The 26,155-nt window shown below is 42.8% G+C and overlaps 2 protein-coding genes across 4 annotated transcripts in view; one reads left to right on the top strand and one right to left on the bottom strand.

Moving 5' to 3' along the window:
- LOC121551697 (cytokine receptor-like factor 3) overlaps positions 1-6,092 on the bottom strand; it is an 18,754-nt gene extending 12,662 nt beyond the window's left edge. Inside the window, exons 1-2 of the mRNA XM_041864416.2 lie at positions 5,996-6,092; positions 487-623 (exon numbers count right to left, since the gene is read on the bottom strand). Coding sequence (XP_041720350.1) covers positions 487-603 — 117 coding nt within the window. The 5' untranslated portion in view covers positions 604-623; positions 5,996-6,092. The remainder of the gene's footprint in view (positions 1-486; positions 624-5,995) is intronic.
- Positions 6,093-7,691: 1,599 nt separating this feature from the next.
- Positions 7,692-12,157, top strand: LOC121551694 (mpv17-like protein). Of its 3 annotated transcripts, none has more exons than XM_041864412.2 (5): positions 7,800-7,883; positions 8,507-8,936; positions 9,300-9,370; positions 10,235-10,264; positions 10,759-12,157. In XM_041864412.2, the coding sequence occupies exons 2-5, from the start codon at positions 8,615-8,617 to the stop codon at positions 10,990-10,992; spliced, it is 657 nt and encodes a 218-aa protein (XP_041720346.1). In that variant the 5' UTR covers positions 7,800-7,883; positions 8,507-8,614; the 3' UTR covers positions 10,993-12,157. The 3 variants fall into 3 exon arrangements, with proteins under 3 accessions (XP_041720348.1, XP_041720346.1, XP_041720347.1); XM_041864413.2 differs by having other exon boundaries at positions 7,820-7,883; positions 8,599-8,936; XM_041864414.2 differs by lacking the exon at positions 8,507-8,936 and having other exon boundaries at positions 7,692-7,883.
- The last annotated feature ends 13,998 nt before the right edge of the window (positions 12,158-26,155 follow it).

The following is a 26,155-nucleotide window of genomic DNA, read 5'->3' as shown; positions in this document are numbered from 1 at the left end:
TATTGTTTTTATGCGGATTTTAGAACATTCGCATTAAAATCTGTTGCCAATTGGATGGAAACCTAGTTACAGACACAGATTAAGTCCTCTCCTGAACTACATAGCATGTTTTTAATAGAATGTGCTTTTTAGTTCAGGAGTTGGACTACATTGCATTCACGCCACCTCCGGTTTGGCCAATGAGTTGTGTTTCTTTCTTCACCTACCTCTCTTTCTCTGCTTTACTTTTAGAGGAGCAGGAAATAACAGCATTGTTTACAATTAGCCTGAGAGAGAGGGAGGAGGGGGGAGAGGGAGCGAGGGAGGGAGGAGCGGGAGTGAGAGAGAGAGGGAGGAGGGGGAGAGAGAGAGAGGGGGAGAGAGAGAATGAGGAGGGGGAGAGAGAGAGAGGGAGGAGGGGGAGAGAGAGAGAGGGAGGAGGGGGAGAGAGAGAGAGGGAGGAGTGTGTGTGTGAGTTGGACCGCTGTTGTAGGTGTGTATTATTACCTGTTTGCGTGCCTGGCTGAGTCCATGTAGGCGTTGTTGTAGTTCGCTCCTGTAATTCTGAGCTGCTTCTATACTCTCCTTAGCCTCCTGCAGCAATGCCTCAGCCTCTATAGACATCCTGCTGTACCGCCTTGCTCCTACACACACACACACACACACACACACACGTTATCAGCAGAGGTTTGTAACTTCATGTCCCTGTGGCCTGATATGCTTTCACTCTGAAAGTGTTCAGACTGGAATGTGTGTGTATTCCCCTGAAGTCATTATGATGCTGTACAGCTCCACTACCACAGTAGAACAAGGAGGGGCAGACAGACAGACACTAAGACAGTACCTCGTACACCAGGCAGACAGACAGACACTAAGACAGTACCTCGTACACCAGGCAGACAGACAGACACTAAGACAGTACTGTCACGAGAATTTCTATCTCTAATTCAACCTAAGCTTGAATCATTACCAGAGGTTGTAAGGCTCTGGTTTTAATCCTAAATGATTCAAGGTCCACAACCAGCAAGAATGATCTGTATTTTTATTCATGGAGAGCTCTGGCGCCAAAACCCATACACTCCTGTTTTATACCTCTTGACACACAAAGGCACTTTGCTCTGCCCACCTTTAGGAGGCTTTTTTTAACCCGTTTTCTCAGTCCCCTTCACCCTGGAATGTTTAGTCCCGCCCCCCTCTGTTAGTGGGTTGCCACTACATTATAACTCTAACACCGTTCACACATTTATACTGTATTTGGGGTGAAATCCTTTAGTCATTATTCTTAAAATACAAATTAATCTAACAAGTACCTTGTACACCAGGCAGACAGACAGACACTAAGACAGTACCTTGTACACCAGGCAGACAGACAGACACTAAGACAGTACCTTGTACAGCAGCAACCAGCCAACCAGAGACCAGACACTAGCAGCAACCAGCCAACCAGAGACCAGACACTATCAGCAACCAGCCAACCAGAGACCAGACACTATCAGCAACCAGCCAACCAGAGACCAGACACTATCAGCAACCAGCCAACCAGAGACCAGACACTAGCAGCAACCAGCCAACCAGAGACCAGACACAATCAGCAACCAGCCAACCAGAGACCAGACACTATCAGCAACCAGCCAACCAGAGACCAGACACTATCAGCAACCAGCCAACCAGAGACCAGACACTAGCAGCAACCAGCCAACCAGAGACCAGACACTAGCAGCAACCAGCCAACCAGAGACCAGACACTAGCAGCAACCAGCCAACCAGAGACCAGACACTAGCAGCAACCAGCCAACCAGAGACCAGACACTAGCAGCAACCAGCCAACCAGAGACCAGACACTAGCAGTAACCAGCTACAAGCAGACAGTCCCTATTCACGTTGAAGATGACTGTTGCCCACATAGCAGATACAAACAGAAATCCATGGGTATGACACAAATACTGCTGCTGATGCTGTGGGTTATGGTTACAGTACAGCCTGTTCTAGACCAGAACATGCTAAGGTACAGGATAGAGTAAGCTTACTTCAGTCTTCACTAAAGCCACCATCTCAAGTCAGGTGTTTTCACCCATAGACTCATATAAAGAACATTTCACCAGAGGCATAGAGAGGAGATGGACAGGTTTTCACTAGAAGCCAATAAGCCATCCCAGTGTACACAATGTATCCTGTCCTGCCCCCAAACACACACCTTAGTAAGGTCATCTGGGAGGATCATTGATTGTGTGATCTATCAATAATGTTCAAAGGTTCACGGTACTGCTGTCAAACACACACACACACTAGGAGGGTCAGAGTTAGTGTTGCATGACAACAGCAGTGGAACCAGATGACCCACTGGGCTGAACCCTCCCGGTTCCCTCCAGGCGGATAAAACAAAACATGGTCCGTCCCTTAAAGAACTCCCCCTCGTAAAACGCGGTGCACTATTTAGGGAACAGGGTGCCATTTAGGATGCACAGTGGTTCCATCTCGCCCCTCTTTGGTTCAATATAGAGATCTAACAGATCGGCCCACAGACACAGTCAATCTAACAGATCGGCCCACAGACACAGTCAATCTAACAGATCGGCCCACAGACACAGTCAATCTAACAGATCGGCCCACAGACACAGTCAATCTAACAGATCGGCCCACAGACACAGTCAATCTAACAGATCAGCCTACAGACACAGTCAATCTGACAGATCGGCCTACAGACACAGTCAATCTGACAGATCGGCCTACAGACACAGTCAATCTGACAGATCGGCCTACAGACACAGTCAATCTAACAGAACCACAGACACAGTCAATCTAACAGAACCACAGACACAGTCAATCTGACAGATCGGCCTACAGACACAGTCAATCTAACAGAACCACACAGACACAGTCAATCTAACAGATCGGCCTACAGACACAGACAATCTAACAGAACCACACAGACAATCTAAAAGAACCACACAGACATAGTCAATCTAACAGAACATCTAACAGAACGACACAGACAATCTAACAGAACCACACAGACACAGTCAATCTAACAGAACCACACAGACACAGTTACACTAGAACATATTCAGATGTGCTTCTTTGACTATAAATAGTCACTGATCTGTTAGAAAAGAACTAGTGTATGTTTCTCAGAAAGCCTATGAAAAGGGTGTGGTTTGAAGTTGGTAGCTGTTCTCTCAGTCTCTATAATCCTAAAAATAATCCAAAGAAAAGTCCTCATTTGTATTTATTTTGTCCTTTTTTAGTCCTTGAACGTTGTGAAAATGATGTTCAACTTCCAGCGCGCATTTACTGTGAACACTGAGTCTGTACCCGCTTTAAGTTAGTTAGGGGATCCTGAGCGGCGCGGCGGTCTAAGACCCGGGTTTGATCCCGGGCTGTATCACAACCGGCCGTGATCGGGAGTCCCATGGGGCGGCGCACAATTGGCCCAGCGTTGTTCGGGTTAGGGGAGGGTTTGGCCGAGGTAGGCCATCATTGTAAATAAGAATTTGTTCTTAACTGACTTGCCTAGATAAATAAAGGTTGAATAAAAAATAAATAAAAAGTTAACAGTGGCCAAGTAGGCTACTGTGGCTATATGATCATAATGTAGGCCTACCAGAGTGGCCTACCATCAAAAACAATGGAGAAAATGCATCCCATAACATTTTAACATGGAAATAGCTGTTCTATCATTCAGCCTACAGTAGCAGCCAATGTGTGGTGTTCAATGTGGGCCTACATTCCATGAGACTTTTGAAAAAAAAAACATGCAGGGCTTGGCATTAACCTGTTTATCCACTTGTCCTTCAGACAAGGAGGTGACTGAAAATGCATTATTGTTCCCATACCATTATTACATCAGACAAATTATGCTACCCTCTGCCTATTGGCTACTTAGCTTATTCAAGCCCGTCTCAAAATACAACACTGCCCCTTTAAGACAAAAGAAAAGCTATTTACCTGACTGGCTTTTCAAAGTTGTCTAGAAATGTACACGTTTTGTGCTGTTGTAGGAAGCAATCACTCCCCTATTGCTGACTACAAATTATCTATAACTGGGATAATAACTCACTAACTAGCAAAGGATATAAACAAAACGTGCACACGTGGCTACATGCAGCTCTTGCTCCGATCTCAAAAAAAGAGCATCTCCTCACGACCGCTCATGCTGTAAACACATTCCAGTTCAAAGTAAATGGTACAGATCCATACATGGCAATGATCTATTTGCATATAGGCCTACTACAGCTCTGATTGGTTAGGCAGCACCGGAGACCGGTCTGTGTAGAGCAGGGCTGCCCAACCCTCTTCCTGGAGATCTACCATCCTGTGGGTTTTCAGTCCAACCCTAATTTAACACACCTGATTCTACTAATTAGCTGCTCAACAAGACCTTAACTAGCTGAATCAGATACGCTAAATTAGGGTTGGACTGAAAACCTACAGGACGGTAGATCTTCAGGAAGAGGGTTGGACTGAAAACCCACAGGACAGTAGATCTCCAGGAAGAGGGTTGGACTGAAAAACCTACAGGACAGTAGAAGTTAGGACTAGAAAGATGAAGAACTTTGTGTGTGTATGTGTTAGCGGTGTATGCTACAGTGTTGTCTCTCTGTGATGCTGCTGCTGGTGACCTAGATTCAGAGGGCAGCGGGCCTCCAGCCAGAACACACTGCCCGCACCTCTCTCTCTCTCTCTCTCTCTCTCTCTCTCTCTCTCTCTCTCTCTCTCTCTCTCTCTCTCTCTCTCTCTCTCTCTCTCTCTCTCTCTCTCTCTCTCTCTCTCTCTCTTTTTTTCCCCCTCTCTCCCCCCTTCTCTCTCTCTCTCTCTCTACAGAGAAAGGGTACACCAACAATGCATAAGTTACTGTCTCACTGTTGGTCACCGTTCTCTTTGTGTTAGGCCTATGTTGTGGGCGTGAATGTGTATGCCCCACTTCTAAGACTAGACCCCCCCTCTCCCTCCACACACACACACACACACACACTGGGGATTTAAAGGCAGTAATCTTGGAGCAATATAACAGATTCACCCCAGCGTGGGAGGAACATTCAGGTCACATGGATAATCACACACACACACACGATGATCTCAGAAAGCCTCAGACTATTGTTGAGAAGATGCTGTCAGTGAAACATTAATAAACCCTCTTCTCTCTGTTAAACGATATACCCTCACTCCACCTGAAACAAAGTCTGCTATGGTCCTGATCAAAAGTAGTGCACTATGTCGGGAACATGATGCCATTTGGGATACCACCTTTGTTTTTCAGGACTTTGTGTATGCACAGAAATCCATACAGTGGGTTTTGCTTTCTGAATCTGACCTATAGATAAGTATTGATCTATTGCTAGGAAATAGTCCTAGTAGCATGTCTAAACTTTGAATTCCATGAGTGTTACTTATAGCTAGGTCAAGAAAGAAAAGTATCAATGTTATTCCATAATCACTATCCAGTACTATCATTAGTAACCTACAAAATAGAATCACTTTGGACAACTGACATTCTGATAGTTATTTCTATACCTTTAATTTAAGTTCACTATATCCTGCACTAGGCTACTACAATCTTTAGCCTAGTATCCTACAGCAGACGTGTCATTCTACACAACTGTCTGTCATTGTGTGACTAACCTGAACGTTATGATAGATGCACACAGACGAGAGGAGCTTCGACCGCAACTATTATCATCACATAGCGAGCGGATGACATTGACAACACAACTTTGCGCAACATAAGAACTTGCCCATACTCGCTCAAAATCAACTTCCGTAATTCTAAACAACCCAGTTTCACTACCCAACATGCCTTTATCGATACATATGCACTCCACACCATTCAGGTTATTGTTGATGATGAATGAACGTAAACCATCGAGGGCTTGGCTTTCACCAACCCTCGTGAAACAATATATTTCCAGAAAATGTCAAAGAAAACACCAAAGCCAGTTCATAGTAAACCAAAAGTAATATTCAAGACATTGGTAAACGCTTCATATAGCCTATTAAATAATGCGATATCGTAGCCTACCTGATTTGGACTTAGTTGCTGGTCATTCTAAAGTTCGATCCCCGTTTCGCTATCGACCGATGCGCAGACGTTTTTTGCACCAGTCCAAAAATGACAATTTACTGGGCTTTCTGCTGATCGGCAGTTCAACTAGCCAATAGAAGAAGGATAACACCCAGTCTTCCTCTCGCTGTGCCCGCCCTCTGAGTTGCAAATGTGATACAGTAGCCAAACTGTTATAGTTAAAGCATCTTTCTTATGAACATCCCAATGCAAGTCTCAACCAATTAAATGTACTTTCTAACTGTGTGATTTTATTGTTTGGACATGTTTACCTTCACCATAATATGCATGTGATTGAGAATAAATGTACTGCAGTAGTCCTAAGTGACTGAGTCATGACTTAGCTATCACCACGAGGCTTTATCAATCAGTGGCTTTAAAACACAGTGCTGTTATTATGGGATCATATTACCATACAGTCAAGTCTGCATTTGTTTTATTAGTACTCAAGCACACAGCAAAATAATAAACAACACCTCACAACACAACGCCTCTCCCCTATCTGACCAAGTTGTAATGTCCATGTTCATGTTTTAAAATGTATGTCAATCGTAAAGTATTTTTTGTCTGTAATGTATTTTTTATTATGTGTCGGACCCCAGGAAGACTGGCTGTCGCCATTGGGAGTCTAAATCTAAAACAATTATCCTATATAGCCACATGAAGAGCCATCTCTCTGTCTGTATAGAGATTCAATAACACCTCCTAGTGGTGATAGACAGCCATGTCTCTGTCTGTATAGAGATTCAATAACACCTCCTAGTGGTGATAGACAGCCATGTCTCTGTCTGTATAGAGATTCAATAACACCTCCTAGTGGTGATAGACAGCCATGTCTCTGTCTGTATAGAGGTTCAATAACACCTCCTAGCGGTGATAGGAAGGCAAAGGTACAGAACATTCATTCCATTATTATCATTCTATTATTATCTGGATTCTGTATTTATTTGAGCTCTAAGGTTTTGTAAATCAAATTGCTGTCAGAACTTGTCATCATTGGCTAAAGCATTTCAGACAGAAAACCTCTCACAAAACAACAAATTGGTATGCTTATCCAATCAAAATAATAAAAGGTGGATTTGATTTTGATTGCTCTGTGTGAGTTTTTTTGTGTGTGCGCGCGATAGAGAGAGAGAGCGAGAGGGAGAGATTTGAAATGTCTCTGTTCCTTTGGAACTTTTCTGAGTGTAATGATTACTGTTCATTTTTCATTTTGTATTGTTTATTTCACTTTTATTTATTATCTATTTCACTAGCTTTGGCAATGTAAACATATGTTTCCCATGCCAATAAGCCATTTTAATTGAATTAAGAGAGAGCGCGCGAGAGAGCGCGCGCGCGAGAGAGAGAGAGAGAGAGAGAGAGAGAGAGAGAGGGAAAGAGAGAGAGAGAGAGAGAGAGAGGGAAAGAGAGAGAGAGAGAGAGAGAGAGGGAAAGAGAGAGAGAGAGAGAGAGAGAGAGAGAGAGAGAGAGAGAGAGAGAGAGAGAGAGAGAGAGAGAGAGAGAGAGAGAGAGAGAGAGAGAGAGAGACAAGAGAGAGAGAGAGAGAGAGAGAGAGAGAGAGAGAGAGAGAGAGAGAGAGAGAGAGAGAGAGAGAGAACAAGCTGTGCGTGAATGTAGCCGCCGGCCACCATACATGCGTGTAAAAGTGAAGCGCAGCGTCCAGTGCTCGCAGCTTCCCAGATTTACAATGCATCTGATGGGTTTATAATGAGCATGCCCACTATTCTAAACTCTAAACTAACAGGGGTCATTGAGATTTGTGGAGTTGTTGAAGCGCGCTATAAATCTGAGCGCCTCGCAGGACAGTCCTCCAGATTAGCGGTTGACGCACAGGATGGATTTGGTAGGTAGCAACCTGGTACTGTACGGTACTGGTCGGTATACAGGGACCGGTTGATCTAGAATGGACTAATGAAATGCTTTAAATGTAACATATCGATGGATTTCTCAACTTTTCCATTATCAAATTCGTCCGTTGTTATAAAGATAGAATGTGTGAATGGATAATGGTTAAGTAGGCTAGATGAGCTATGACAGGAGAGCTAAATACGGACCAGTCCTGTTTGGATTCCAAAATGAAGCGACTCAAAGGAATTGTGGCAGATTTGGTGCGTTACAACACTGTCTCGTGGGACGTTTGTTATGGAGCCGCATTACTTTCTCACTAAAACAAGATCTAAGAATGCGTAACAGTACTTCAATGGTTGGAAGTAAAATCTAAACCTTTTGGCTAACATGAATGTATTGTCCGGTTCTGCTAACTCACTAACATCAGCTAACAATCGCAGGTATACAAGCGTAGACTAAATTTAGCTGGCATGCCAAGTGTGTGAATTGGAGGAACTGTAAAACACCTATCCCGCCATTGTGCCCTTGGGTAAGGCACTTAACCTATAACCTGCTCCAGGGGCGCTGTACTGCCACTGACCGACCGGTGCCTCCCTCAACGTGTGTTTCTTCACCTAGGAGGATTTGGAGAGGCAGAAGACAACTTTCCTTTAAAGTTTCACCCAACAATGGACTACAAAATTATATTATATTCTGGTCTGTTTTCGTAGAACACCGCAGTTCAAAATGAACGTGTTCAAAATGAGGAAAGCCGTTGTAAAAGAAGCGGTTAAACGTTTTCCATGGCTAGCCAACGTTACTCTGTATGGCTGCCTGTTTGCCGGCGGCGACTTCGTCCATCAGATGATCGCACAGAGAGAAGAGATGGACTGGAAACACACCAGAAATGTTGCCATAGTGGCCATTAGCTTCCATGGAAACTTTAATTATTTCTGGTTGCGGGCATTGGAAAGCCGTTTCCCGGGAAAATCTCCCGGAATGCTCTTCCGCAAACTGCTCCTGGACCAAAGTTTTGCGTCGCCCTTGGCAACTAGTGTCTTCTACACAGGTAACGTGCATTTTACTGTGGAACGTTTAATATAAGTCAATCTATTATAGCCTATAACAATTTTCGAATTTTCTAAAGTGGCCTACATAGAATAACCGTATATAGAAACAGACCAATGCGTCATGTCCATTGGGTGATAGGCCTAGGTTAGGCTACTCTCCTATAGCCTAACCTTGGATGTGTGTATTTGTAAATGCTGAATGTAAATGACTAAAATGTAAATGTAAATGATGAACAGGACTGCAGTGATCTAACATGTACTCGTTCAAAAGGTCATGTGCAAATGCACCGGATTGAGTGAGGTTGAGTGATGCGTGAAATGGGCACAAGTGTGACCTAAAGTCTTTCCTCTTCCTTCTCCAGGAGTGAGTTTCTTGGAGAATAAAGATGATATCTTCGAGGACTGGAGAGAAAAGTTCCTCAACACCTACAAGGTAAGATGAAATCAGAAGGAACTGGAACCGACCGACATACAGACAGAGAAGAAAGAAAGTCACCTTCCGCCTGCCTGGTGTGAGCTCACCCCCGATTAACCCAGATTATGGCACCGCTTTCGCGCAGCAGTGGGCAGGCGGCCAGGGATACGGCAATGCATGACAATTACTGCCAGTGGAAAACAAGCAACGAGCCCAACTCTTCCAGGCCCAACAACCGCTGTAAAATAATACTGAGATCCTGGTAGAACATATTCCCCCTGTTGAAATAAAATAGAAGGGCAGTGTAGAAAGTTAGAGGGATGCTGGAAGAAGTCCCGTTGATCTGAGTGGTAGGCCTACAGCTCTGGACCTATTGAAGAGTACAGGGCAGTAGGAGTGGAGAGACATATAGAGGGATGCTGCTGGAAGAAGTCTCTGATTGTGATATGAGTGGCAAATCAAGTCAAACTTAATTTAAAGTGCTTTATTATCACTGTCTCACGATACACTTTATAAAGAGAATACAAACAGAGAGATAAACTCAGCAGGCATAGATACAGACAGACAGACAGACAGACAGACAGACAGGCAGGCAGACAGGCAGGCAGACAGACTGGCAGGCAGACAGGCAGATAGATAGATAGATAGATAGATAGAAATGACAGGCAGACAGAAAGACAGACAGGCAGACAGATAGATAGAAATGACAGGCAGACAGAAAGACAGACAGACAGAAAGACAGGCAGGCAGGCAGGCAGGCAGGCAGACCAGACCTGCTAGTCAGTTAATGATGTGAAGGATCTGTGTTAAAACTGAGCTCTTGGAATACTGTATTTGACTTGGTTTGATTATTAACATGTATCTTGTCTCTTTGAATTTCAGACTGGACTCATGTACTGGCCTTTCATGCAGGTGAATGATAAGGATGCCATTGATAGACAGTGTGTTACTGTACTGTAAATATCCCAATGTATTGATAATAAACTACATTGTGTGAAGGCATAACATCCTGCTCTGAAATGTCCCTACCAACTAATACACATGCACCGGAATTTACTATAAACATCAGGTTGATCCTGTGCTGTGTCAATACAGTAGTGTCACACACACACACACACCATCCTTCTCTGTTCTATTTCTGTATCATGGTTTATTTACTGTTAGAGATAACCATCTTCTTCTGCGGGAGTGATGATCTGATGTCATAACTGTTATCACACACACACACACCTGTCAGTCAGTGGTACATCAGTGTGCTGTAATACAACACTAGTGTTCTTTTCTGATGTACTTCAAACTGACACCTGTTTTTATCTACCCCTTTCCACCTTCCTCTCTCCCTCCCCCTTCTACCCTCTTCAACCCCTCCCTCCCCCTCACGTTCCCTCCCTCCCCCTCCTCCCCAGTTCCTAAACTTCATCCTGATACCTCTATACCTGAGGACAGCCTTCATGGGCTGTTGTGCGTTCCTGTGGGCCACCTTCCTGTGTTTCTCCCGGCAGAGCGGGGACGGTACGGCCAGCGTGGCCCTAGCCTTCTTCCTGTATCCCAAACAGAGGCTGCAGGCCGCCCGGGAGGCCCACCTCGCACGCAAGAAACAGAAAGAAGAGGAAGAACTGCAGCAGAGCACTGAGAACTAACTGAATTGGTTCAGTGAGATTCGATTCAATTCAAGAAACAGAAAACAGAGGAGGACCCGAGCACTGAGAACTGAACTGATTAAATTTCATTCTATTCAATTCAAGAAACAGAAAAATCAAGCACTGAGAACTGAACTGATTTAATTTCATTCTATTCAATTCAAGAAACAGAAAAATCAAGCACTGAGAACTGAACTGGTTTAATGAGATTCAATTCAGAAAACAGAAGAATCAAGCACTGAGAACTGAACTGGTTTAATGAGATTCAATTCAGGAAACAGAAAACAGAAGAATCAAGCACTGAGAACTGAACTGACTTAATGAGATTCAATTCAATTGAGGGAACAGGAAAACAGGAGGACCCGAGCACTGAGAACTGAACTGCTAAAATGTTATTTCAATTCAGTTTCAACAAAACGTTGTTGTTATCTCTACCTGTCTTCAAGAGCATCAAGACAAGGCATGAGGGCATGGTTGGAGGGTGACAACACACTGTCATCGTGTGAGGACAGGCCAGGCTCTCACACCTTAGAATAAACTAAAAACAGATAGTTTGATTCAGTTTGATTAAATATAACTTTATTGATATCCTCAGGGGAAAGGAAGAGTGAATATAACTTTATTGATATGCTCAGGGACAAGGAGGAGTGAATATAACTTTATTGAATATAACTTTATTGATATCCTCAGGGGCAAGGAGGAGTGAATATAACTTTATTGAATATAACTTTATTGATATCCTTAGGGGCAAGGCGGAGTGAATATAACTTTATTGATATCCTCAGGGGCAGGGAGGAGGCATCATTGGAGCACAGTTACATAATTTAGGCCTACTGTACATATACAAATACGTCCACCTAATACTATGCCAGCAACACATACAGTGTTAATTTCAACACAACTTTATCAATCCCGTCAAGGGCAACCCAGAAAGTATAGTCGGACTCGGAGCACATTACTTACAGACATTCAGACTGTACAGGTGTAGAAGTGCAATACATTACGTGAAACAGAACAAGTTCCGTTTTTATTTAACCTTTATTTATGTAGCTTTGTCTCATTGAGATCAACATCTCTTTTGCAAGAGACCAGGGGCCGTATGTATCAAGCGCTTCAGAGAAGGAGTACTGATCTAGGATCAGTCCCCCCCCGTCCCCCCCGTCCATGTAATCTTATTCATAGTGGTCTAAAAGGAAAAACTGATCCAGCACTTTTACTCTGAGACGCTTGATACATACATGTACGACCCCTGAAGTTGTTTGTAAGAAACATGTTGGGTGGATGAGAGAGGTGTTAGATGTTGTGGTTACAGGGAGGTTCCTCCGGGAGAGGTGGTGTTAGATGTGATTATAGGGATGTTCCTCAGGGAGAGGTGGTGTTAGATGTGATTATAGGGATGTTCCTCAGGGAGAGGTGGTGTTAGATGTTGTGGTTACAGGGAGGTTCCTCAGGGAGGAGGTGTTAGATGTGATTATAGGGATGTTCCTCAGGGAGAGGTGGTGTTAGATGTGATTATAGGGATGTTCCTCAGGGAGAGGTGGTGTTAGACGTTGTGGTTACAGGGATGTTCCTCAGGGAGAGGAGGTGTTAGACGTTGTGATTACAGGGATGTTCCTCAGGGAGAGGAGGTGTTAGATGTTGTGATTTGCAGGGATGTTCCTCAGGGAGAGGTGGTGTTAGATGTTGTGATTTGCAGGGAGGTTCCTCAGGGAGAGGTGGTGTTAGATGTTGTGATTTGCAGGGATGTTCCTCAGGGAGAGGTGGTGTTAGATGTTGTGATTTGCAGGGAGGTTCCTCAGGGAGAGGTGGTGTTAGATGTTGTGATTTGCAGGGATGTTCCTCAGGGAGAGGTGGTGTTAGATGTTGTGATTTGCAGGGATGTTCCTCAGGGAGAGGTGGTGTTAGATGTTGTGATTTGCAGGGAGGTTCCTCAGGGAGAGGTGGTGTTAGATGTTGTGATTTGCAGGGATGTTCCTCAGGGAGAGGTGTTGTTAGATGTTGTGATTTGCAGGGAGGTTCCTCAGGGTGTGTTCATGTATATATGCAAAATGTGTTTGTTCTATGCTCTCAATTTCTATGTCCCATTGGTTGTGCCTTCTGTTGGTAACAAGATCCCTTCATGTTCTGGTCTAGATCTAGTTAGTTAGTTAGTTCTTACTCAGATAATCTCTGTGTGTGTATATATATATGCTCAAGTGTTGTTTAACTAATCTTCCAGATTGACCATCTAAGGGTAAAGTGCTATCCTGTCCTGTTACTTGAATTGTCTATTTATTTATTTTAACCTACTAGGTTGCCATCGACCCTGTGACCTTATAACGTACATATATCCATTAGGGTTGCAAAATACCAACAATTCCCAGGTCTCCCAGAAATCCCCATTGGAGGATTACCGGATTTCCTCCTTATTCCTTGCCAATTCCAGATTTTTGTTTTTCCAACCCTGGGAATCTGGGAAAGTTTCAGGAATGTTGCATCCCTACATACCATCAAGGTACTGAAGATCTGCAACATTCTTTACTGAAGTCAAACCTTACTGTAGAATACGGTTGCACAATTCTGGCAACGTTCCCAACATTCCAAAGTTTTCCAGAAATCTCGGTTGAAATATTCCTGGAATCTGGAGGGTATAAACTAGAAATCCAGGGATACTCTTACCCGTATTTCTGGAAAAAGTGAATTTTGTTCAACCCTACTGTAGAATCTACTTAGAGGTGTTAATATTACAAATATTGTACTCAACATTAGCTACCTGTGTTTACTGTTTCATAGAACAGTTCTGTTAATCGCATACATTGAATGGATAGAGAAATAAAATCCAAGGTCATGTTATACCTCCTTTTCTTTGCCTCAAAGTAGAAGGTATCAAGTTAGTAGAGATACTTGTTGTACAGACAGAGGTATATATACAGAACAGTGTAGACAGAAAGAACATATTTTAGCTTATGTCAGAACAAGCAATCAGTGTGAGAGTGTTGACTAATGTTGTGCATCTTGTTACTATGATGTGATTTATAATTCAGAAAAGCTTTATTGTTCCAACATTTGGCAGAGTGAAGGCTCACCATAACATGGTGTAGTAGTCAGCAGAGTGAAGGCTCACCATAACTATAACATGGTGTAGTAGTCAGCAGAGTGAAGGCTCACCATAACTATAACATGGTGTAGTAGTCAGCAGAGTGAAGGCTCACCATAACTATAACATGATGTATTAGTCAGCAGAGTGAAGGTTCACCATAACTATAACATTATGTATTAGTCAGCAGAGTGAAGGCTCACCATAACTATAACATGGTGTAGTAGTCAGCAGAGTGAAGGTTCACCATAACTATAACATGGTGTAGTAGTCAGCAGAGTGAAGGTTCACCATAACTATAACATGATGTAGTAGTCAGCAGAGTGAAGGTTCACCATAACTATAACATGATGTAGTAGTCAGCAGAGTGAAGGTTCACCATAACTATAACATGGTGTAGTAGTCAGCAGAGTGAAAGTTCACCATAACTAGAACATGGTGTAGTAGTCAGCAGAGTGAAGGTTCACCATAACTATAACATGGTGTAGTAGTCAGCAGAGTGAAGGCTCACCATTACTATAACATGGTGTAGTAGTCAGCAGAGTGAAAGTTCACCATAACTATAACATGGTGTAGTAGTCAGCAGAGTGAAGGTTCACCATAACTATAACATGATGTAGTAGTCAGCAGAGTGAAGGTTCACCATAACTATAACATGATGTATTAGTCAGCAGAGTGAAGGTTCACCATAACTATAACATAATGTAGTAGTCAGCAGAGTGAAGGTTCACCATAACTATAACATGATGTATTAGTCAGCAGAGTGAAGGTTCACCATAACTATAACATGGTGTAGTAGTCAGCAGAGTGAAGATTCACCATAACTATAACATGGTGTATTAGTCAGCAGAGTGAAGGCTCACCATAACTATAACATGGTGTAGTAGTCAGCAGAGTGAAGGTTCACCATAACTATAACATGATGTATTAGTCAGCAGAGTGAAGGCTCACCATAACTATAACATAATGTAGTAGTCAGCAGAGTGAAGGTTCACCATAACTATAACATGATGTAGTAGTCAGCAGAGTGAAGGTTCACCATAACTATAACATGGTGTATTAGTCAGCAGAGTGAAGGCTCACCATAACTATAACATGGTGTAGTAGTCAGCAGAGTGAAGGTTCACCATAACTATAACATGGTGTATTAGTCAGCAGAGTGGAGGCTCACCATAACTATAACATGATGTAGTAGTCAGCAGAGTGAAGGTTCACCATAACTATAACATGATGTAGTAGTCAGCAGAGTGAAGGCTCACCATAACATGGTGTAGTAGTCAGCAGAGTGAAGGTTCACCATAACTATAACATGGTGTAGTAGTCAGCAGAGTGAAGGCTCACCATAACTATAACATGATGTAGTAGTCAGCAGAGTGAAGGTTCACCATAACTATAACATGATGTAGTAGTCAGCAGAGTGAAAGTTCACCATAACTATAACATGGTGTATTAGTCAGCAGAGTGAAGGCTCACCATAACTATAACATTATGTATTAGTCAGCAGAGTGAAGGCTCACCATAACTATAACATGATGTAGTAGTCAGCAGAGTGAAGGCTCACCATAACTATAACATGGTGTAGTAGTCAGCAGAGTGAAGGTTCACCATAACTAGAACATGGTGTATTAGTCAGCAGAGTGAAGGCTCACCATAACTATAACATGATGTAGTAGTCAGCAGAGTGAAGGTTCACCATAACTATAACATGGTGTAGTGGTCAGCAGAGTGAAGGTTCACCATAAATATAACATGATGTAGTAGTCAGCAGAGTGAAGGCTCACCATAACATGGTGTAGTAGTCAGCAGAGTGAAGGTTCACCATAACTATAACATGATGTAGTAGTCAGCAGAGTGAAGGCTCACCATAACATGGTGTAGTAGTCAGCAGAGTGAAGGTTCACCATAACTATAACATGGTATAGTAGTCAGCAGAGTGAAGGTTCACCATAACTATAACATGGTGTAGTAGTCAGCAGAGTGAAGGCTCACCATAACTATAACATGGTGTAGTAGTCAGCAGAGTGAAGGTTCACCATAACTATAACATGATGTAGTAGTCAGCAGAGTGAAGGCTCACCATAACTATAACATGGTGTAGTAGTCAGCAGAGTGAAGGTTCACCATAACTATAACATGGTGTAGTAGTCAGCAGAGTGAAGGCTCACCATAACTATAACATGGTGTAGTAGTCAGCAGAGTGAAGGTTCACCATAACTATAACATGGTGTAGTAGTCAGCAGAGTGAAGGCTCACCATAACTATAACATGGTGTAGTAGTCAGCAGAGTGAAGGTTCACCATAACTAGAACATGGTGTATTAGTCAGCAGAGTGAAGGCTCACCATAACTATAACATGGTGTAGTAGTCAGCAGAGTGAAGGTTCACCATAACTATAACATGGTGTAGTAGTCAGCAGAGTGAAGGTTCACCATAACTATAACATGATGTAGTAGTCAGCAGAGTGAAGGCTCACCATAACATGGTGTAGTAGTCAGCAGAGTGAAGGTTCACCATAACTATAACATGATGTAGTAGTCAGCAGAGTGAAGGCTCACCATAACATGGTGTAGTAGTCAGCAGAGTGAAGGTTCACCATAACTATAACATGGTATAGTAGTCAGCAGAGTGAAGGTTCACCATAACTATAACATGGTGTAGTAGTCAGCAGAGTGAAGGCTCACCATAACTATAACATGGTGTAGTAGTCAGCAGATTGAAGGTTCACCATAACATGATGTAGTAGTCAGCAGAGTGAAGGCTCACCATAACTATAACATGGTGTAGTAGTCAGCAGAGTGAAGGTTCACCATAACTATAACATGGTGTAGTAGTCAGCAGAGTGAAGGCTCACCATAACTATAACATGGTGTAGTAGTCAGCAGAGTGAAGGTTCACCATAACTATAACATGGTGTAGTAGTCAGCAGAGTGAAGGCTCACCATAACTATAACATGGTGTAGTAGTCAGCAGAGTGAAGGTTCACCATAACTATAACATGATGTACAGTGAGGGAATAAAGTATTTGATCCCCTGCTGATTTTGTACGTTTGCCCACTGACAAAGAAATGATCAGTCTATTATTTTAATGGTAGGTTTATTTGAACAGTGAGAGACAGAATAACAACAAAAAAATCAAGAAAAACGCATGTCAAAAATGTTATAAATTGATTTGCATTTTAATGAGGGAAATAAGTATTTGACCCCCTCTCAATCAGAAAGATTTCTGGCTCCCAGGTGTCTTTTATACAGGTAACGAGCTGAGATTAGGAGCACACTCTTAAAGGGAGTGCTCCTAATCTCAGTTTGTTACCTGTATAAAAGACACCTGTCCACGAAGCAATCAATCAATCAGATTCCAAACTCTCCACCATGGCCAAGACCAAAGAGCTCTCCAAGGATGTCAGCGACAAGATTGTAGACCTACACAAGGCTGGAATGGGCTACAAGACCATCGGCAAGCAGCTTGGTGAGAAGGTGACAACAGTTGGTGCGATTATTCGCAAATGGAAGAAACACAAAATAACTGTCAATCTCCCTCGGCCTGGGGCTCCATGCAAGATCTCACCTCGTGGAGTTTGCAATGATCATGAGAACGGTGAGGAATCAGCCCAGAACTACACGGGAGGATCTTGTCAATGATCTCAAGGCAGCTGGGACCATAGTCACCAAGAAAACAATTGGTTACACACTACGCCATGAAGGACTGAAATCCTGCAGCGCCCGCAAGGTCCCCCTGCTCAAGAAAGCACATATACAGGGCCGTCTGAAGTTTGCCAATGAACATCTGAATGATTCAGAGGAGAACTGGGTGAAAGTGTTGTGGTCAGATGAGACCAACATTGAGCTCTTTGGCATCAACTCAACTCGCCGTGTTTGGAGGAGGAATGCTGCCTATGACCCTAAGAACACCATCCCCACCGTCAAACATGGAGGTGGAAACATTATGCTTTGGGGGTGTTTTTCTGCTAAGGGGACAGGACAACTTCACCGCATCAAAGGGACGATGGACGGGCCATGTACCGTCAAATCTTGGGTGAGAACCTCCTTCCCTCAGCCAGGGCATTGAAAATGGGTCGTGGATGGGTATTCCAGCATGACAATGACACAAAACACACGGCAAAGGCAACAAAGGAGTGGCTCAAGAAGAAGCACATTAAGGTCCTAGAGTGGCCTAGCCAGTCTCCAGACCTTAATCCCATAGAAAATCTGTGGAGGGAGCTGAAGGTTCGAGTTGCCAAACGTCAGCCTCGAAACATTAATGACTTGGAGAACATCTGCAAAGAGGAGTGGGACAAAATCCCTCCTGAGTTATGTGCAAACCTGGTGGCCAACTACAAGAAATGTCTGACCTCTGTGATTGCCAACAAGGGTTTTTCCACAAAGTACTATGTCATGTTTTACAGAGGGGTCAAATACTTATTTCCCTCATTAAAATGCAAATCAATTTATAACATTTTTGACATGCATTTTTCTGGATTTTTTTGTTGTTATTCTGTCTCTCACTGTTCAAATAAACCTACCATTAAAATTATAGACTGGTCATTTCTTTGTCAGTGGGCAAATGTACAAAATCAGCTGACTATGAGCGGTGTGTGATGTCGTCCATAGGTCCTAGGTTGTGAGTTCGAGCTCTACTTGGCGTTAGCCTGGTCCCAGATCTGGTTGAGATTTGGCCTACTCCATTGTCAACATTGTCATGCCAACTCCAGGAGGAGTTGGCAGAAGAGCAGAAGCATACGGGCACCCAGGCTAGCTTGGGGTAGAACACAACGTACTCTTACAGTGGTGCCGCTGCCGTGACCTGGATAGATCACACAGTCAAGGCGCTGCGGAGTAGGACGAGGTCAAAGGGCGGTGAATAAAGTGGACAGCAGAGCCATATATTTAGCAAAGCTCAGCCAGCTTTTAAAGAATTTTGAACATCGTTCTAAATTCTAGACATCCAGTTATACAGCATTTTTTTATATTCCCCATGTAATGTTAACGGGGAGCTAACATGGCTGCCATAGAATACTGTGGTGTCATGTAAATGCATCACAATGCAGAAACCTCAAATGTCCCTACTCTAAATATACATGTATGTCTCTGACGGACACTAATGGAGTCTTGTTACAGTGTGTTCCCAGTCCCAACATTGTTTCAATAAACCACACAGGACCATCAATCAATCAATGTGTTCTTTTACGTTTCGTTTTTTGGAATCCCCGGCAACCCGTCCGGCAACCCTGTAACCTGAGCCCTTAGTGTGGTGGACGTGAAGCTGAACAATTTCATTTTGGCCTCAACGGCTCTCCGTACTGAAGGTCACTATGAGCGTCCCAAATTGCACCCTATTCCCTATATAGTGCACTACATTTGACCAGAGCCCTGGTCAAAAGCAGTGCACTATATAGGGGATAGGGTGCCATTTGGGACGCAAGCTATGTGTCTGTGTTTGACAGGTGAAGACAGACACTGATCTGTTTAATCTGCTGTTGATGGTGATGTCACACGCTGGTCCAGACCAGACTTGATGGTTTACTGTAGTGTAAACATGATCTATTCGATAGATATAGATAGATAGAGAGAGCGAGAGAGAGCGCGACAGAGAGAGAGACAGAGAGAGCAGATCCTGTAGATTTCTATTGTTGTGTGTAAAAAGTGTGGGGCCCTGCCTGCTGATAGTTAGCGTGTGGATTAACCAGGATCACATTGGTAATCTCTGAAGGACAACGTTACCCAGACATCCCTGCATGCCTGACCTCTGGACCCGTGGAACAGAAAGTATTTGAACTCACAGAACCTGGCTGCGTCCTATCCAGAAACAGACCCTAGCCCACTACCCCTGGCCTGACCACTTCATGTAGATCTGAAAGGATTGGATAGCTGTCAGCAAATTGGTGTGAATCTTAACTTCCATTTATGTCAAATTTTCATTTAGTCTCCCAATGCCATCAATGCATGACTGAGTTATGGCCTCTGCCTCTGGAAGGTCTACAATCTACTCTCTATGGCCTCTGCCTCTGGAAGGTCTACAATTACATTTTAGTCATTTAGCAGACGCTCTTATACAGAGCGACTTACCGGAGCAATTAGGGTTAAGTGCCTTGCTCAAGGGCACATCGACAGAGTTTTCACCTAGTCGGCTCGGGGATTAGAACCAGCGACCTTTCGGTTACTGGCACTACGCTCTTACCCACTAAGCTGGCCTAGACCTCTGGAAGGTCTACAATCTACTCTCTGCCAACATGGAGAACTGTCTCTCTCTTTTATGCAATACTGCTCATCTGAAACTGTCTCAATGAATGTATCGACATTGGGATTTAACACGTGTTGTTTCAAAGCAGTGTGTTTGGACTAGAACGATGATCCCATGTGTGATTTGTAAAATAATGGAAATGCCTGTCATAACACGAGTAACACATTTTCTTATGATGGTTTGTGGACAGATACCCATTGTATAAATGGATAGATTAACAGCGGGTCAAATAAAGTGATTATTTGAAAACAAAACGTTTTAAGTTCTTTGAGAGTAGTCATTATTTCATTGAAATTGTCAAAAATAATGTTGCCAGAATGATATATTCAATTTTAACTGTAGTTTCCTACATTCAGCTAGAGGTGGAGGCATCTGCCCCACTATACATGCATCCAGACTCCACACTGTCTACAATATGTTTAGGCATGCATAGTCTCCTCATGTCATTGACAACACATGGATAGGCAAAGATCATTGCATAACGGAACCTGTCTATTTAATATCCCACATCTTCTGAGATAGAACAAACCTGAGTGACCGAAATATTCTGGGACTGCTTTAAAAAACTAGGGAGCAAAATGGACAGGCTACGCTCAAAACAAAACGGACAGGCTACGCTCATAACAAAACGGACAGGCTACGCTCAAAACAAAACGGACAGGCTACGCTTAAAAACAAAATGGACAGGCTACGCTTAAAAACAAAATGGACAGGCTACGCTCAAAAACTAAATGGACAGGCTACGCTCAAAACAAAATGGACAGGCTACGCTCAAAAACTAAATGGACAGGCTACGCTTAAAAACTAAATGGACAGGCTACGCTCAAAAACTAAATGGACAGGCTACGCTTAAAAACTAAATGGACAGGCTACGCTCAAAACTAAATGGACAGGCTACGCTTAAAAACAAAATGGACAGGCTACGCTCAAAACTAAATGGACAGGCTACGCTCAAAACAAAATGGACAGGCTACGCTCAAAACAAAATGGACAGGCTACGCTCAAAACAAAACGGACAGGCTACGCTCATAACAAAACGGACAGGCTACGCTCAAAACAAAATGGACAGGCTACGCTCAAAACAAAATGGACAGGCTACGCTCAAAACAAAATGGACAGGCTACGCTCAAAACAAAACGGACAGGCTACGCTCAAAACAAAATGGACAGGCTACGCTTAAAAACTAAATGGACAGGCTACGCTCAAAACAAAATGGACAGGCTACGCTTAAAACAAAACGGACAGGCTACGCTCAAAACAAAATGGACAGGCTACGCTTCAAAACTAAATGGACAGGCTACGCTCAAAACAAAACGGACAGGCTACGCTCAAAACAAAACGGACAGGCTACGCTCAAAACAAAACGGACAGGCTACGCTTAAAACAAAACGGACAGGCTACGCTCAAAACAAAACGGACAGGCTACGCTTAAAAACTAAATGGACAGGCTACGCTCAAAACAAAATGGACAGGCTACGCTCATAACAAAATGGACAGGCTACGCTCAAAACAAAATGGACAGGCTACGCTCAAAACAAAATGGACAGGCTACGCTCATAACAAAATGGACAGGCTACGCTCAAAACTAAATGGACAGGCTACGCTCAAAACAAAACGGACAGGCTACGCTTAAAAACTAAATGGACAGGCTACGCTCAAAACAAAATGGACAGGCTACGCTCATAACAAAATGGACAGGCTACGCTCAAAACAAAATGGACAGGCTACGCTCATAACAAAATGGGTAGGCATGCTAGAAGAGTAAAACATAGGAACTAGGAATGTATTCCAGTGATCACATTGAGGCCAAGATTTAAAAAAAAAAATGTGTTACCTAAAGATCTAGGATCAGATTATTGTAATCCCAAACACTAGTCATCAATAGCCTGATGAAAAATAATCTTACGTTGGACCAGTGAATCGGTCGTCACTAATTAACACAGCCACAAAACCAGAAGGCCCGCCTACCCGACCAATCAGATGAGGGAGTGTGATGACACGTATGCTAATGTGGTGGCGTAAACCCGCGTTCACGTGCTAGTCGGAACTTGGAAAATCTGAAATGTACCACTTGATAAATCGTTGAAAGCTGCACGTGTATAACTACAAGCAGTTAGCATATCGGACATATCAGAGTTGACTAGTTCTGACTAGCATGTGAACACGGCAATACTGAGGGCGTTTACATAGCAGGTTAGGATAATTAACGTAGCCGTCAGGAAAATTAGGTTACGGTTAGGAAAAGGGTTAGAGTTACCTACAAAATGTCTTGCACAACTAACTTAATTGGGTTTTATCGCTTTACACATTTATTTTGGGATCCACCACTTTAAACCTCATTTGCATGATGCACGAGTGGAGATCATTTCATACAAGCACATTTTCGTCCACATTCCCTCTCATTGTTTACCTATGACCTTTTTCAAAAAGTCAAGTGAGGACGGAGAGAGAACGAAGGAGTTGAGCATTAAAATTGAGAAAAGGCCATAACGTTTCTGTTATCTAGTGATCCATCAATGATTTGGTTATTTATTAGCTATAATAAAACCAACTGTTGCCGTTCAAATGCAAAGTGATAATCGGATGTCTTATTCCAGCCTGGTCTCATACACTAGACGTAACATAGTAAATGGAAATCCAGGACACTAAAATTAGTATTATACAGTGCATTCGGAAAGTATTCAGACACCTTTACTTTTTCCACATTTTGTTAAGTTACAGCCTTATTCAAAAATGGATTCAATCGTTTTTCCCCCCTCATCAATCTACACACAATACCACATAATGACAGAACAAACAGGTTTAGAAATGTCTGCTAAATGTATTTAAAAGAAACCCGGAAATATCACATTTACATAAGTATTCAGACCCTTAACTTAGTACTTTGTTGATGCACCTTTGGCAGTGATTACAGCCGAGTCTTCTTGGGTATGACGTTACAAGTTTGGCACACCTCTATTTGGGGATTTTCTCCCATTCTTCTCTGCAGATCCTCTCAAGCTCTGTCAGGTTGGATGGGGAGCGTCGCTGCACAGCTATTTTCAGGTGTCTCCAGAGATTATAGATCGGGTTCAAGTCCGGGCTCTGGCTGGGCCACTCAAGGACATTCAGAGACTTGTCCCGAAGCTACTCCTGCGTAGTCTCCCAGTCCCTGCCGCTGAAAAACATCCCCACAGCATGATGCTGCCACCACCAGATAATCTTGTTTCTAATGGTCTGAAAGTCCTTTAGGTGCCTTTTGGCAAACTCCAAGCGGGCTGTCATGTGCCTTTTACTGAGGAGTGGCTTCTGCCTGGCCACTCTACCATAAAGGCCTGATTGGTGGAGTGCTGCAGAGATGGATGTCCTTTTGGAAGGGTCTCCCATCTCCACAGAGGAACTCTGGAGCGCTGTCAGAGAGACCATCGGGTTCTTGGTCACCTCCCTGACCAAGGCCCTTCTCCCCCGATTGCTCAGTTTGGCCAGGCGGCCAGCTCTAGGAAGAGTCTTGGTGGTTCCAAACTTCTTCCATTTAAGAATGATGGAGGCCACTGTGTTCTTGGGAACCTTCAATGCTGCAGAAATGTTTTGGTACCCTTCCCCAGATCTGTGCCTCGACACAATCCTGTCTCGGAGCTCTACGGACAATTCCTTCGACCTCATGGCTTGGTTTTTGCTCTGACATGCATTGTCAACTGTGGGAACTTATATAGAAAGGTATGTACCTTTCCAAATCATGTCCAATCAATTGAATTTACCACAGGTGGACTCCAATCAAGTTGTAGAAACATCTCAAGGATGATCAATGGAAACAGGATGCACCTGAGTCTCATCGCAAAGGGTCTGAATGCTTATGTAAATATGGTATTTCTGTTTTTATATTTTATAAATTAGCAAACATTTCTAAAAACCTGGTTTTCCCTTCGTCATTCGGGTGTGTGTGTAGATCGATGCCAAAAAAAAGTAATTGAATCCATTTTAGAATAAGGCTGTAACGTAACAACAATGAGGAAAAGGGGAAGGGGTCTGAATACTTTCTGACTTCACTGTATGTTAAGTTTGGTTTGGTTACATAAGACAGATGGTTACTTAAGTCAGGTGGATGGGTAGGTGTATAACAAACATCTAGCAACCCAAAGGTTGAGAGTTTGAATCTCATCATGGACAACTTTTGCATTTTAGCCAATCAGCAACTTTTCAACCACTTACTACTTTGAAACTACTTAGCATGTTAGCTAACCCTTCCCCTAACCCTTTAACCTAACCTTAACCACTAGCCTGGCTAACATTAGCCACCTAGCTAGAATTTGTATCATATCATACGTTTTGCAAATTCGTAACATATGTTTTGCAAATACGTAAAATATAATATGAACTGTAATTCTTAACATATAATACGGAATGGGTGATGGACATCCACAGATTAATAAATACCATACGAAACGTATCATACTAAATGGAGTATCTCAGATTTACATACAGAGTAATACCAAATGCTCAGAGACCAGGTTGCTTATTCAGGGAAAGGGAAAACCTAGTCAGATGTACAACTGAATGCATTCAACCCAAATGTGTCTTCAGCATTTAACCCAAATCCTTAATCAGATTGCAAGTTTATCATGATGTTTGTCCTTACTCATAGTTACTTGTCTTAACCCAAAATAGGTTTACTCCAATATCTGCATTGTTTTTAAAATGGCATGTAGACAAACAAATTGACATCTTGATTTTTTTGTTTCAAAATCCACAAGTAAAACGTACACATTTTCAAAGAAATGTTCACAGAAATTTATATTTTGGAAAATGGCTGATTTTTGTCTGATTTAAGATTAAACATCAACCCTGTTAAGGTCAACCCTGTTACTTTATTTGGGCACTTCAAATCAAATTTTATTTGTCACATGCGCCAAATACAACGGGTGTAGACTTAAGATTTAGATTAGATTTTAGTCATTTAGCAGACGCTCTTATCCAGAGCGACTTACAGTTAGTACTTAACTGTGAAATGCTTGCTTACAGCCCTACCCAACAATACAGAGTAAAAAATAAATAACAAAAATAGTAACAGGATACACAAGAACGGAGCTATATACAGGGAGTACCAGTACCAGATCAATGTGGAGCTATATACAGGGAGTACCAGTACCAGATCAATGTGCAGCTATATACAGGGAGTACCAGTACCAGATCAATGTGCAGCTACAGTGGGGGAAAAAAGTATTTAGTCAGCCACCAATTGTGCAAGTTCTCCCACTTAAAAAGATGAGAGAGGCCTGTAATTTTCATCATAGGTACACGTCAACTATGACAGACAAAATGAGAAAAAAAAATCCAGAAAATCACATTGTAGGATTTTTAATGAATTTATTTGCTAATTATGGTGGAAAATAAGTATTTGGTCAATAACAAACAAGCAAGATTTCTGGCTCTCACAGACCTGTAACTTCTTCTTTAAGAGGCTCCTCTGTCCTCCACTCGTTACCTGTATTAATGGCACCTGTTTGAACTTGTTATCAGTATAAAAGACACCTGTCCACAACCTCAAACAGTCACACTCCAAACTCCACTATGGCCAAGACCAAAGAGCTGTCAAAGGACACCAGAAACAAAATTGTAGACCTGCACCAGGCTGGGAAGACTGAATCTGCAATAGGTAAGCAGCTTGGTTTGAAGAAATCAACTGTGGGAGCAATTATTAGGAAATGGAAGACATACAAGACCACTGATAATCTCCCTCGATCTGGGGCTCCACGCAAGATCTCACCCCGTGGGGTCAAAATGATCACAAGAACGGTGAGCAAAAATCCCAGAACCACACGGGGGGACCTAGTGAATGACCTGCAGAGAGCTGGGACCAAAGTAACAAAGCC

The sequence above is a fragment of the Coregonus clupeaformis genome, chromosome 35, assembly GCF_020615455.1.
Source record: "Coregonus clupeaformis isolate EN_2021a chromosome 35, ASM2061545v1, whole genome shotgun sequence".
Taxonomy (NCBI): Eukaryota; Metazoa; Chordata; class Actinopteri; order Salmoniformes; family Salmonidae; genus Coregonus; species Coregonus clupeaformis.
The sequence above is the reverse complement of the archived record's forward strand: the minus strand, read 5'-3'. Positions and strand labels throughout refer to the sequence as shown.

Bases quoted from the DNA above. Each gene is read 5' to 3' on its own strand.
- LOC121551694 (XM_041864412.2), top strand. From the start codon at position 8,615: ATGAACGTGTTCAAAATGAGGAAAGCCGTTGTAAAAGAAGCGGTTAAA. The intron at 8,937-9,299 runs GTAACGTGCATT...TTCCTTCTCCAG, and splicing joins AACTAGTGTCTTCTACACAG to GAGTGAGTTTCTTGGAGAAT. The intron at 10,265-10,758 runs GTGAATGATAAG...CCTCCTCCCCAG, and splicing joins TGTACTGGCCTTTCATGCAG to TTCCTAAACTTCATCCTGAT.